The sequence below is a fragment of the Vespula vulgaris genome, chromosome 15 (assembly GCF_905475345.1).
Source record: "Vespula vulgaris chromosome 15, iyVesVulg1.1, whole genome shotgun sequence".
NCBI lineage: Eukaryota > Metazoa > Arthropoda > Insecta > Hymenoptera > Vespidae > Vespula > Vespula vulgaris.
This window is the reverse complement of record NC_066600.1, coordinates 301,423-315,630: the sequence shown is the minus strand read 5'-3', so window position 1 is coordinate 315,630 and position 14,208 is coordinate 301,423. Positions and strand designations below refer to the sequence as shown.

The 14,208-nt window shown below is 34.9% G+C and overlaps 3 protein-coding genes across 13 annotated transcripts; 1 reads left to right on the top strand and 2 right to left on the bottom strand.

Annotated features, from left to right (window-relative positions):
* Nucleotides 1-14: 14 nt before the first annotated feature.
* Nucleotides 15-2,174, top strand: LOC127069369 (3-hydroxyacyl-CoA dehydrogenase type-2-like). The gene is made up of 4 exons (XM_051006324.1): nucleotides 15-182; nucleotides 604-793; nucleotides 1,154-1,318; nucleotides 1,426-2,174. Exons 2-4 carry the CDS (start codon nucleotides 785-787, stop codon nucleotides 2,017-2,019), a joined length of 768 nt encoding a protein of 255 aa, XP_050862281.1. The 5' UTR covers nucleotides 15-182; nucleotides 604-784; the 3' UTR covers nucleotides 2,020-2,174.
* On the bottom strand, nucleotides 2,156-9,271 carry LOC127069348 (protein nervous wreck). 3 transcript variants are annotated; one of them, XM_051006266.1, is made up of 23 exons: nucleotides 8,911-9,271; nucleotides 7,666-7,763; nucleotides 7,513-7,558; nucleotides 7,317-7,402; nucleotides 7,097-7,241; nucleotides 6,859-6,995; nucleotides 6,708-6,771; nucleotides 6,502-6,630; nucleotides 6,293-6,415; nucleotides 5,669-5,772; nucleotides 5,428-5,572; nucleotides 5,289-5,366; nucleotides 5,136-5,187; nucleotides 4,945-5,048; nucleotides 4,719-4,872; nucleotides 4,494-4,657; nucleotides 4,103-4,421; nucleotides 3,825-4,039; nucleotides 3,645-3,744; nucleotides 3,416-3,538; nucleotides 3,281-3,312; nucleotides 2,616-3,113; nucleotides 2,156-2,525 (listed from the first exon to the last, which is right to left on the bottom strand). In XM_051006266.1, exons 1-23 carry the CDS (start codon nucleotides 9,136-9,138, stop codon nucleotides 2,520-2,522), a joined length of 3,150 nt encoding a protein of 1,049 aa, XP_050862223.1. In that variant the 5' UTR covers nucleotides 9,139-9,271; the 3' UTR covers nucleotides 2,156-2,519. The 3 variants fall into 3 exon arrangements, with proteins under 3 accessions (XP_050862223.1, XP_050862222.1, XP_050862221.1); XM_051006265.1 differs by having other exon boundaries at nucleotides 2,156-3,113; nucleotides 4,719-4,869; XM_051006264.1 differs by having other exon boundaries at nucleotides 2,156-3,113; nucleotides 8,911-9,269.
* Nucleotides 9,272-9,399: 128 nt separating this feature from the next.
* On the bottom strand, nucleotides 9,400-14,176 carry LOC127069357 (BTB/POZ domain-containing protein 10). 9 transcript variants are annotated; one of them, XR_007783527.1, is made up of 10 exons: nucleotides 14,030-14,176; nucleotides 13,586-13,873; nucleotides 13,123-13,248; nucleotides 12,166-12,282; nucleotides 11,691-11,828; nucleotides 11,329-11,600; nucleotides 11,029-11,226; nucleotides 10,460-10,946; nucleotides 9,929-10,037; nucleotides 9,400-9,830 (listed from the first exon to the last, which is right to left on the bottom strand). XR_007783527.1 is itself a non-coding variant. In XM_051006296.1 (8 exons), the coding sequence occupies exons 2-8, from the start codon at nucleotides 13,696-13,698 to the stop codon at nucleotides 10,480-10,482; spliced, it is 1,431 nt and encodes a 476-aa protein (XP_050862253.1). In that variant the 5' UTR covers nucleotides 13,699-13,873; nucleotides 14,030-14,176; the 3' UTR covers nucleotides 10,091-10,479. The 9 variants fall into 9 exon arrangements, 7 of the variants coding, with proteins under 7 accessions (XP_050862253.1, XP_050862259.1, XP_050862254.1 ...); XR_007783528.1 differs by having other exon boundaries at nucleotides 10,464-10,946; XM_051006296.1 differs by lacking the exons at nucleotides 9,400-9,830; nucleotides 9,929-10,037 and having other exon boundaries at nucleotides 10,091-10,946.
* Nucleotides 14,177-14,208: the final 32 nt, after the last annotated feature.

Sequence of the window (14,208 nt, the reverse complement as noted above, 5' to 3'; positions counted from 1 at the left end):
GCGCCACGTACGATTCGTAATTACACTCTTTGTTGCAAAGTTGTTCGGAGTATTACGAAATACTCTTTACACCGATACGAAAAAGAAAAGTACTGTCGTTAGTTAGATGGAACAGGCTTTAATCTATCGCTCTTATTGATTGGTTAATTAAACAATTAATTGCATCGATACCGTCCACTAAGGTGATAAGTTTCCTTTTGTGATTTACAACTTTTGTAAACATTTTGAATTTATTGTTATTTATTTGATCATCTATTTTAAATCTGATTACGTCCATATATAAACGATACGACTTTTATGATGTGTTGATTGTTCGTTTCTTTTTTTTTTTTTTCCAAGAATATACTGTTATCCCTAAACAATGTTATATTTATCAAGGAGAGAAAAACGCTAATAAGTTCGAAAAGAAAACGCTAATTGATAAACACCGGATTACGTTCCTTTCGCTACGATTTTTCGAATAAAAGTTTTCTCTTTTTTTAAATTCCCTTCGGTCGAAGAAAAATAATGACTTCGATCTCTTCTTGAAGTTACATAGCATAAGTTTTCTTTTTTTTGCGTGTTAAATTTAATCGATCTATAAAGATTATTTTTTTATTATAGGTCATGCATCTGTTGTGAGGTTATGAGGAGTAGTAAAAGGCATACCGTACGGGTCAATGTTCATATTTTATAATTATTCGATCCATCGGTATTTCGAGCCTGATCATTTCACACTCTCTTTTCATCCATATCCAAGTGTAGTTCGTTTAGAATTTATTTCAATTTTGCTTAAATATCTGCAATGCTTAAGGTAATTATTTTTGGTATTATTGATAACAATTGATAGCAATTAAGATTATTATAGCCAACTCCGAAACTTTAAAATGCCGGCAATTATACACAGTGACGCGTTAGAAATTATTTTTATTTTAAAGTATATATTTCTGCACATTTATATACATATTTTAATAAAGACACACAATCGTATAAAACGTATTATCGTAAAATATTCGTTTAGCACCAAGTTTTGTTGCACCAAAGACTATACAAAGTATAACAGCTGTAACAAATAGACATATAGATTAGATTCTACAATTATGTATTAGAATATAACAGTTTCTTATATCGATAAAATAGTAGAACAAACGTATCAAATTAAAAAACATTTCAGAACACGGTAGCATTAATAACCGGTGGAGCTTCTGGTCTTGGTCGTGGAACTGTACAAAGATTTGTCAGAGAAGGTGCAAAAGTTGTGATTGCTGATCTTCCTACTTCGAAAGGACAAGAGCTTGCCAATGATTTGGAAGATCAGGCTGTGTTTGTACCAACCAATGTAAGACTATAACAAGTTAATCTTGCATTTATTAAAGTTCTACTTAATTATAGTATTTATATATGATCTTCCTATATTAATTTTATATACGACTTATATTTTTATAGGTCACTTTGGAAGAAGACGTAGTGAATGCTCTAAATGTATCTAAGGAAAAGTTTGGCAAGTTAACTGCAGTTGTAAATGCAGCAGGAATAGCAATCGCTTATAAGACGTATAATTTCAACAAAAATATACCACACAAATACGAGGATTTTGAGAAGGTAATTAAAGTAAATACGATTGGAACTTTCAATGTGATCAGACTAGCCGTTGGCCTTATTGGTGAAAATACACCTAACGAAAATGGTGAGCGTGGAGTTGTAATCAATACAGCGAGTGTGGCAGCATACGAAGGACAAATAGGACAAGCAGCATACTCTGCCAGTAAAGGTGCTATAGTTGGAATGACTTTACCAATCGCGCGTGATTTGTCTAAACAGGGTATACGTATCGTTACTATTGCACCTGGATTATTTGATACACCGTTATTATCAGCTTTACCAGAAAAAGTACGCAACATTTTGTGCAAAATGATACCTTTTCCTCAAAGATTAGGTCTACCCGATGAATATGCGCAACTGGCACAACATATAATCGAAAATCCACTTCTAAATGGAGAAACGATAAGATTGGATGGTGCTCTCAGAATGCCAGCTTAAGTCTATAGTTTCCTTTTATATTCAAACGCATGCTCTTTATAGATAAAGGGTGCATGTTGGATAGGGCTACTATGATAATCATTTTATGATATATATATATATATATATACATCTATGAACATGTTAAATAAAACAATTGTCTCTTATACATGCAACACCATTGTATTCTCTTAAAATGTACATGAACCACCAAAAGATTTTCTATTACAGGTATCGACAATTCTTTTTGTTACCTTACAACTGTACATAGATGCCTCGCAAATTGCAAAAGTCGCAACTTCTTGGTTTATATATGTTACTAGAGTGTTGCCTAGCAAAAGAGTTGTGTACGTTGTATTAACATAAAAATCTTTGGTTGTTTGGTTAATTCATTAGTCTTTTTTCCCAATAACCTCGGGAGATTTCCAAAACTCCAACAAATGCTGGAACTTGTTCTGATGATTTTTTGGAAGAGCCCATTTATTCGTTAAGGCAGGATAATCGGTATCTCCGAGGTATAGTCATTCCTAGGCATTCGATTCTTTTAAATTTTGAAGCTTTTCTAATTGGTCAGGTTGTAATTCGTCAGGAATACTTGCCCTCCCACCACAAACTACCTTTTCAAGTATAATCGCAATCTCTTCTGCTTCTTGTGCATCTATAACCGTGCCTCGTGACGGAATTGACTGAGAGTTATCTGCTGTACTCGGGCCGGACGTTGAGTCTGCTTCGCTACCGGAGCTACTACTTAATGGAAATGGCGCCGAATCCGTTGGCAAGTCATCCACCGTTGATTTCTCTTCGATATCCTCTGCAACTTCTGTAACTTCTTGTTCATCGTGTTCGTTCATAATGACAGTAGTTTCCTTGCAGTCGCTTTCATTCATATCCGCGGTAACGCTTGACGGTAAATCTCCTTCAGAACTTTCCGTTGATTTCACCGTATCATCCGTACTTTCATTTACTCCTGGAAATGGATGTTCAACTTCTTCCATTGGAGTTGCTGCTGTAATAACAATTTGTGCGACACCCAATCCAAAGTCTTCTTTCGCATTTTCTGCAGTATCGTCCGTTACATTTTCTGACAATTGTTCCTCCTTCTCGCCAGCAGTAGTCTGTCGAAATAAAAAAAGAAAAAAAAAAAGAAAAAAAGAAAAAAGAAAAAAAGAAGTATTCGCCATTAACGTTCGCAATGAATCAAAATATTATGCAATTATTTCCGCAGAATTGCCTACATTTGAATCAATTTTATTCCTACGTTCGTTAAAGCGAATATCTTTACCTTATCTTCCACATCTTCGGATGCTTCCACAACTAGGGTAGTAAGATCCGAATAAATCAAATTGGCTCAAAATAAGTTTTGTTAAATATACGAATTTTACGTTATTTTATAGATCCATTAACGATCATCTCTTACCGACTATTCCAGGAGGCTCGGATTTCTCCTCTTCAAATTGCGAGCCGTAATGTTCCTTTTGACCTCTTGTTAAGTTTATTACAAAACCACTTTGTTCTTCTTCAGTTTTTCCATCGGAAATTTCTAAATTGAACAATATCGAAAGTGTTTAATTATTTCATTATTATTTTTTTCTTATTATAAAAAGTATTTATAAAAAACAAAAAAAGAAAACGAGAGAAATGTTTACCATTTGAAATAAATTGTGCGGCTTCCTGTTCCAGCAAGAATTCCGGTACTTCGGGCGGTGTAAAGACAGGTGGAGCAGAACTCGGTGGTGTCATATCCTCCTAAATTAAGAAAATTGTCAAAGTTCATTCGTCAAAGATGTCCCATCTATATCCATTTGTCCAGATATCGATCTTCAAACCTGAGGAGTCAAAGGTGAACCATCAGGAGCACACGGTTCGACAACAAGAGACGGGAATAATCCTTGGCATCCTCGTAATTCTCCTTCCCACCAGCCATCGTCAACATCATGCGGTTCTTTTCTAAGTACTTTGACGATATCACCTTCGAGGAAACTAAGTTCTTCTTCGCACGTAGCATCGTAATCGTAAAGAGCGATGCAATACTGATCGATATCTAAAGGCACATGACATATTGATTCGTATGAAAACGACGTATCATTTTTTTATAATAACTTACCACTTATATGATTTTGCATTATGGCCTCCTGTTGTTCCTGTTGTATAGCAGGTTGTAAATTAGCATCAGGATCAACGGCATCGTGATCGTCTACAGTGTAATCCACAGAAGAGAAGGATATTTGTTGGACGAGGCCAGGTCCTTGAGAAGAAAGGCCAGACGTCGTATCCGGCTCTCTTTCAACGTCCAAATAATTCTGTGGTACGTAACCTTCTTCTCCGCGATAATTTCGTGCCCTCAACCAACCATCTCCGTCGCCTTCGCCAACAACGTCGAGTTGTTCGCTTTCGACGATCGACAACTCGTCCGGGTTTTGTGCCTAACGACATGATCGATTCTCTAAGTAAAAAGAAAGCACTAGGAAAGGATTATTACAAAATGTCTTACTCACCGTATACGAATATAGTGCCGTGCATTTGTATATTTGTTGAACAGGAGCAGGTTCTTGCGTTTCTACTTGTTCATCTTTCTCTTCGTTCGACCAATCAACAGATGTTGGGTCGTCCCAACCAGCAGTTAACTGTTCTATCCGTTGTTGCTCTTGCTCGAGTAAAGCTAAAACACGGTGAAACGTTATTTCTTTATTTCCTACAGAGTTCGTAATAACGATACTTACCATCGACCTCTTCGCTGTCGTGCCTTTGTCTTTCTTCTTGAACCTCTTCCTCTTGTTGCGCTGCATTGCGAGTACCAGGTCTTTCTACTGTCGTTAAATCGCTACCACCATCGCCATCACTGTCGTAGAACGATTCCGAGGAAGGATGCTCCTGCTTAAAAATATTTTTTTGTAAGACAACGGTGCGATTGTGACTCGCTTTTGCTACAACGTTCTTTATTATTACCCCTGCGCCAGATGCGTCGGTTCTAACTGACAAAGAACTGGCCGATCTTGGCATGTCTTGGACACTCAACGTTTCAGCTTCTTGAAGCCATTCGTCGACGTTCACTAAACGAAAAATAACATGTGATCTTTAAATTAATTTTGATTTTTTTTGTTTCTATTACTTATTCAACAATTGTTTCGTTAACCGACCTCCTCCATGTCGAAGACATTCTATTCTTGCCTCTGCTTTTAATTTCGCCGTCTATCAACCGAAAGTTTATATATATATAGACAGATGTATATATATATATTTATTTATTTATTTACGTATTTAGAGAAATTTAATGTTATAGTAAGTAATACCTCTGCCCGGCGAATACTATGTTTTAATTCATCCATTTTTGTGTCTACATCAGGCCCATTCGGATCGCTAGGATCAGTCTATAAAATACATTTTAATTAACACGTTGTTAGAACAAAATGATTACAGGCTTTTCTTTACCTTCTGTCCAGATTCCTTCAACTGCTGAAGTACTTGTAATTTTCGATTATTTTCTCGTATACTACCCACTTCACGAGCGATTCTCGTCGACCAGCGACGTGCTTCTTTACCCAAAGTAGTAGCAGCAGCATGATCAGCAGTTATCCTGTTGTAAAGAACGATCCACTTTGATTTGATTATCACGATCTATATAAGAATTTTATTTGATCTCCAATAGTTATATACTATTATTGATACGAACCTATCTACCGGATCACTATCGCATGGTTCAAATTCATATTGTATGTGCTGCTTTAAGACAGGATAATATAGGCAGCAGCATTGTATATTATATTCCCTAGTGAGCTATAAAAAAATCGATATTAATTTAAAATCCTTTTTAACATAATTTTCAACGACATCATACCCATACACCTATGTAAATCCTTTACTGCAAATATTACATGGATAATATACATAAATGTAGCTTAAACAGGATATCCCTGTAAGACCATGCACTTAACTGCAATCAGTAAATCATGTATATATTATGTATATACATTTTTTACTTCGCGCGCGCGCGTATGTATGTATGTATGAGTATATGTATATATATAGACACACGCACACATGCGTACATAGCAAGATGTTTTGTAAAAAATAATCGCTCGAGTTTTTTGATTATTGAAAAAAAAGATGTGCAATGAATCACTCTCTTTCTCTGTCTCTCTCTCTCTCTTTTCAAAATAATATGTCGGACGAGCATTTTATATTAGATCAATCTTTCTAAAAAATTCTCTTTCTACGTATTTCTCGAATTTGGCTTGCAGAGATATCATATTATACACACGCACACACACATAAGTATATATAACATTGGTTGTACCTGTTGAGCTTGATCGCGAATTTTGCCAAAACTATTTTGCGTTGCCAAGCATGTAAGAAGTTCTGTACGACCCATAAGAGTTAAATATTCAGCTACTTTATCGTAAACGCCTTGTTCCAAATACTAGAAAATTCATTTGTATAAAAATAGCGTCAAGATAGAAAAATCTATAAAGAAAAAGAAAAAAAGTTATGACGATGTGTTCTTACTTGCATAGTAGATTGTAAATCAACTACAAAATATCTATTCTGATGAGCATTGGCAGCAGCAAGACTAAGTAGATAATCATTACGAGCTCCCGTAGATTTTTCTTCCAAAGCATCGCGTTTTGAGCTTACCTAATTCATGATACAAATTTGTACAATAAATCATTTGTTTTAAATTATTTGTAGACAAGTTAAATTTTTACTGTTACCTTAGCACTATTTTTTTGCAGCGACGTTATTGACTGGAAGAAGGAACCCTTCTTTTTCTTTAATCTATGTGATATAATATAATAATGAATAAATGCAATAAATAATCAAAATTGAAATATATAATACAGATAAAAAATTGTAGTCACATACTTTTCTTCTATATCTTTCGCTTTATCTCGAACATCGTGAGCACTGTGTTCCTCGTCGAAGTACAATTTTTTCGTTTTATCGACATCCTGTACACAGGCTTGTAACTCTTTTTGTACTATCAATAATTGGTCGATTGCCTAAAAGATAAACGAAAAGAGAGGTCGTGTCTACTCCGATAACATTGTTATATATATATAATTTTTTTCTGCTACATATATATATCCTTATTAAAATGTACCTTTTTTGAAATTTGAATTTTGTGCATTTTTAAACTTTTTGCGTCGTCGGCAATTTGTTGTTGAAAAACTTCAACGGCCGCTAAACGAGCTCTCGCGAGTTTTTCGTTCTCCTCGAGCACCGTTCTCCATACATTCCACATATTCCTATAATTTATAATGTTTGCCACGTATTTAATCTCTCGTGCCAATCGTGAATATTAGATCATTGGAATACTGTACCATTTTTCATCTCCCCCTTCGACCTTAAGATCCGGAATGTTTGGTATCTTTTTATTCAAATATGCGGAAGAGATCTTGAGTAATGCCTAAAATATTTTGATTATGATATATCTGCGCATAAATCAATCACGTTTGAAACGTAATTTATTTATTTCTTTTTTTTTTTATGACATAACGAAATATTTTTTAAACTTACCTCGGAATATGACTTTTCGATCGCGGATTTTTTAATTGTAAAATTACTGAAACAAGTTTATGATCGATCAAATTAACACGTTTGTCTCTAATTATGTAATAATATTTAAACGTTTTTTTATTTAATAACAAATTTTGTTCCCATTGAACTCACCGAATATCTTCCAGCAAATCGCACTCATGTTGATTTTTTGCTTGCAACTTTGCAGCTTGTTCTGTGTGTACATTCTTAAGAAATTTTGCATAATTTCCCTAAAAGATCAATACATCGGGATAATTTAAAAAGTATCATCGGTAGTTTGAATTTTTTACGTTGAGAAACTATAAGTGTAGGATATATACCGATTACGTAATGCGACCTACGATGGACTAGATTTCTTAGCTCTTCGTACATTCTTACAACATTCTTACAATAAGAAAAATAGTTGAGATCGTAACAAAAGTTGCTAAAGTAAAAAATCCTAAGGAAAAGTTCTGTCCATTTTTAGAAGAATGAGAGAAAATAATGAATTTATTAAAAAGAAGAAAAAAAAAGAAAACTAACTTTTCCATTAATATTAATAACTTCTTTCTATCTCGATGAAAGCTTTAGAATTCTTTTCCGATAAAAAGACTCGTCCTTGGAAGCTAAAAACTGATTCGGTATACGTAGATAGAACTTAGATCCAATAGAACGATAATTTTTCTATCATTTCTAAGATGTCTCGATCTACAGAACGTTATCCTATCGAAATGAGATAATGAGCAAACTCATTGATGATATCATTGAAGATCGAAACATCGACGGTGTGACGGAATGATAACGCAAAGTGGGTCAGAAATTCGAGGATTGAGGAAGCATCGAAGAATAAAAACGGTTTCGATCTTTTCCGATCTATACGTGCATCCACGCAACGTCTTTCACGCAGGTTGAACCCGTCTGATTTCATAACAGCATATCCACGGGTCCTTGCCCCGATTACCTACGAAACTACGATCATTTGGCATAGATTCGTAAACGTGCGCCGAAGCATGCATTGATTTTCTCATCGTGGTGCCGTCGAGGCGCTGCTTACGTCGATTTTTGCGTACGGTGACGTCGAAGATCGATATACAGATAGAAAGGGTAAGAGAGGGTAAGAAAGAAAGAAAGATAACTGAGACGTCGGCGAAACTTTATCGGCTAAGGAAATGATTATGAAAGATATAGAAAGCCGAGTATGCGCGAGAAGTAGGGAATCCGGTTAAGTTCATTGAGTATGCCGATGATAATGAGGGTGAAGGTTGATTTTAAAAAGCAGAGACAGAGAGAAAGAGAGAGAGAGAGAGAGAGAGAGAGGTATATAAAGTAAAAATAAAAAAGAAGATAAAGATAAACGAAGATAAGGATTGAGATGGGATTTTTGATCAGCTAGCTTACTTTTCTAGGTGGTGGTTGCATGCTGCTGAACGAGCCGCCTAGTCTGCAACCCTCGCTACCTGGCAGCTCGTTTTCCACGCCGTCCGCACGCACCGGAAGGTGGTGGCCCGTTGTTTTCGTACGTCTCTCGTCCAACAACAAATGCGCGCACCCACCCTCGCCGATCGCGTACTCGTACGCTACTGATTTCTTGCCCTCGACTGTAGGAGGACCGTTTATTGATCGCATCAGCGCCTGCGTTTCTTCGTTGCTCCACTACCTTCGAAAATCTCACCTCCTCCCGCACGTTTTCGTATGGCCACGGGGGTTGCTTGTCGAACCAGACTCACTTCCGGTTTTCCTTTCGGGGTTGTTGGTCCTCCAAGATGATGCTTAATACCGACCGATACTCTACGGTTACCGACTCTACTTCTTCGTTCTTTTGGTGAACGGAAGTGGAGAACGTATCAAGGACGATCGATAAGATAAATTCCTACGATAGGAAGGAAATTGATAAAGTAATGAAAATTTATTTTAACCTTTTATACGATACAAGTTCCCCTTTTTTTTGTGTTGAAAAAATATGTTATATATACTTGTTAAAGTACAGTGTATATAGTACAATATAGTTATAGTTTAGTTTTAGTTCATTAGGTATAACTAAACTAAACTATATATAAAGTATAACTTACATTTAATATAATAATAATAATGATGATAATATTAGCGATAATATATTCATTTATACTTGGTAAATAGTACAGTACGCATAGTATATGCGGTCTAATAATCCAAGTTATACTTAGTACACTGGCATATACTATCCCTGCTGTATATTAAGTATATAACGTATAATTCGTATTTAGGAAAAAGAAATATTTATCGAACACTAACGTATAAAGGAACAATTGATTTCGTTGCCAAAAAAAATGCGATAAAACCTAAAAAAAAAAAAAAAAAATATAAATATATACGAACGTGTGATTTCAAAGTTACAAGGAGTTATAAAGGACTAATGATAATATTAAAAGAATCTCACCTTGATTAGGTTTGATATTTGGAGAAAAAGGACTTTGGTTTTCTTTGGAATGATCTTGGAATGGTCGTGTGATATGATATTTCTTATCCTTGAGAAGAACCTTAGGAGCCTAAAGAATAAAATGGAAAAAAAGAAAATATACATATAAAGAATTAGAAAAGATTATTGAGAAATCGTATTGTAAACTTTATTGATAGTACAAAATGGGAAAAGTTTGTATCGATGCGAATCGAAAGGACACGGTGTATTTTGAATAACACAATCAATATCGCATATAAGAAACATACCTCGTATTATATATATACAAAATACAAAAAATCGCATAATACATACGTCTTTAAACTAGATCTTACGAGCAACAGGTTTATCCAAGGATTGTCCCACAAAGCTCCTTGGATATAAACAGTCGTGTTTCAGAAAAACGGTGCTCCATCCATATATATAAATATGAATGTGGGGAGAAGCGGTAGATAAAGGGAGGAAGGAAAGGAAGGGAAAGGTCGTGAACGTTCGCACTTTCAAAGAACGTACATACGAGAAACGGATGAGACTCATGACAACTCGTCGGGTGGTAAAGGTCCAAGGTCCTGATCGGCAGGTAACCCTATGCCGCCTTCGACATCGCCGTCAGAACCCATCGGCAGTGCCGCTTCTGGTTGAGGTACCGGTTCTGCGGCTTGCAAGAGAGCATTTATTGGATTTCCTCCGGCGTCTAATACCGGATCGGCAGTGGCTTCTGCGAGATTCGTAACCGATTTAGATTTTAAACATTGAAAATCAACGTGACGACTTTTTGCCTCTTCCTTCTCCCAAGACATGTGTATAAACGGCCTTTGAACGTAATTGTAAATAACTTCGGCACGACCGCCAGCCCTCTTCTTAACTTTTTCTTTATAAGTAGGATAACCTTCGATTCCTAAACGTATCTTTTTCAAACCACGCTCTTTCATCACTTGTTTGGCTACATCTCTATTTTCGATGTATTTGAAAAATCTATACATAGCGGTACTGTTAACGGCTACACGAGAAAAACAAAATATTATAACGTACTCCTTGTATCGAAAGGACTTTCCGTTTCGAGTTTAGCATTCGACACTTACTCTGCGAATATTCTTCTCCCATTTGCGGCGGATATTCTTCGTCCCAATCGACTATATCGTCTTCCAATAAGACGACAATGTGGCACTCTCTATCGCCTCTACGTGCACTATTTACCATCAAAGGTAACATCAAATCTTCTAAGAATCTTTCGAATTGGCAGCGAGCACCTTCGTTAGATAATTCGTGTAATAATCCTCCTATAATAAAGGAATTAAAAAAAAAAAAAAAAACAATTCAAGAAGGCTATATTCTATTTATACCGATTAATTATTGCAGTATTTCAAAAACGATAAACTTACTTAAATTTTGACACTTTACGGTATTTGCATTAAAAGGAACGAGAAGATAGTCGCAAGCTTCGCGTAATTCCTGTACAGTGACCGTAGGAGGACAACGTATTATTCCACCTTTGTAATATTCAAGAATAGCTTGAAACACCATCGCTGATATTCCATCGGCAACTTTGTACTCTCCGCGTTCGTTTGGCTGAGCATATTCGACGCCAGAACTAAACATTCGTCCTAACATTGTATTCGGGCGTGCAGTAAATAAAGCTGGGTCTATAATAAATCTAAAACGAATTTTATATCACTCGTATTACGTGCTTTTCTTTGTTTATATTTTGTAATTACGGCCTTAGTTTAGATAGTTTTAAATTTACCTTGTGTTATCGACGATCAATGTTATTCGTTCATCGCTACCTTGCGGAATACTAGCCTCTGTAGCAGAACTGTTGCATGGTATAATATCTCTACTTTGGTTTTGTTGACTCTTTCCAAGCCCAACTCCAGAACGGAGTCTAAAGAAATAAGAACATCATGTTATAATCTTTTTGCATAGATGAAAGAGGAATAATTCAATGCGACAAGAAATTAGAATAATAAACATATAAAGCATCATTGGGTATACAATAGAGTAGTAGAGAAACCTACCTTATGGAATACAAGATGTGGACTGTTTTTACTTAAATGAAAATGAAAAAATAGTTGATGTATGATCAATGAAAAATTCAAGTAAAGAAATGTCTGATTTCTATATTCTATAATATAATAATACGAAGCAATGTCCATAAAAAAGTGAATTTCTAAAAAAACAAGCGCTACCAATGATCTCTATATTTTATCTTTGTGCATTACCTGCTCGATTGATTTATATTTGTGCCATGTCTGCCTGAATTATAAGAATGGCAGTGCCGATCGTTGCTTCCATCCCTCTGTACCAGACAAGGTTTTGGTTTGGACGAACCACCACAACTACATGCAAAACAACCACATTTCCTTACTAATGTTTGCTACCAATGACAAGCATCGAGTGACATTTACTGATTTTAAACTAATTCGAGTTTTTTAATAAAATGATGTAAACGCGTTTAAAGAAAATTTAACTAATAAAATATGAATGTGGTGTGAATGGTGGCTACATCATGCCAATGACAAATGTATCAGCACAAAATGTATATCTAAAAGACAAGCTTCGTATGACGCAACTTCACACAGTAATATTTCTTCGTTAATCAAAATAATGAGTTACAGATTGTAATATAAATTTTCCTTGCATAAAAATAGTTTACTATCTTTCTTTCGAGGATAAAGCTTAAATTCATAAATGTATTCTCATAATTACACTTATTGTTTTATCGTATCGTTATTTACTACTGATCTAACATCGGATATAGATAAGTAGTTTGTTCATAATTTAAAGAATGTGAGAGACATGCATGTAACAAGTTTAAAGTACCAAATGTGCATGCTACAAGTCTAGAGATATTATTATTTAAGAAATGAGATAGTATAATCTACTTTTATTATCAGTATATATACATATATACACATATATATATAAATATATATACATACATATATCATACATATATACATATACATATATATACACACCACGCACACACACATATACGTATATATATGCACACATATGTATGCGCGTTCAAATCTCAAATATTCTATATAACAATTGAATTGATTGTAAATAAAAGTACAATATGAAAATTTCATTATTATTGTTATAATAAAATATCTCAATATTTTTGAATTTCCAAACAGCTTTATGCACCGTATTGACGATGAATATTTTACCTTAATCTATTTTGGTATAATCTTTGTTGCCCTCTTGGATCTGTCTCTTTATAATCAGTTTCCGTATCGCTGCTACTATCTTGCGAATAATTTAATCTTTCTGCTGGATTTGTCATTTCTGGCCAACTGTAACGAAGCTAACATAAATCATCAATTAAAGATTTTTCAAAAGAATACACAAAACGTGATAAGCTGAAAAAAGAATAAAATTAAATCATTGATAAGAAATATTCATATACACACACACACACACACACACACACATACACACTCATGTGTGTACATATATATATGTGCGTGTACTACTTTCTACTAGAAAGTTCTTAATTTATATAAAGCCAGTAATAAAGACAAAAAGTTGCTAAAAATAAAAGCAAAAATAAATTCTCAAAAGGACTGAATTTTTCACTGATGAATTATTAATATATTTAAACCGTATATATGTACATTAGACCCTACTCACAATTTAAATGTAGACAAGTACCACTTCTTTAAGAGCCACCTCATCGACGTATAAACTTCCCAGCCGCACAATTTATGGTTGCCTTCAATTTTTCTTTTTATACGAACGTGCATTCCACAACGATAACGTGTTCGGTGCAACGGTTGTCCGCTTAGTCAGGTCAAATTTTCTTGACCAAGGTTAAGAACGAACGATTTCCATTATCTGATCTCTCGCGCGTGAACACTAGGAGCAAAGGGCGTTCTCGATGTTGACAATTTTTCCATTAAATTCGACGAATGAAATCTGCTGAAAAACAAAATGACGCTTTAAATGGGTGCAGATAACACATGAAACATGTGACGTTAGTCATCACTCGTCGTTCCGATTGAAATTTTTATACGTTTGCAATTTCGTTTTTTCTTTGTTTATTACTAAATATAAGATTTTAATGGGGTAAAATACCTTTGCATCAAACGAAATTGTTTCGGTTTAGAAATATAATATTGATATAAATAAAAACCTCTTCGATTGAAAATATCTCAGAACGTTCTCATACTTTCTTCGTGGAAAGAACACGGGCTACCTACTACTTAATAATTCCTTTCGTCATATATATGAAATAGAAGTAACGACATCTACCG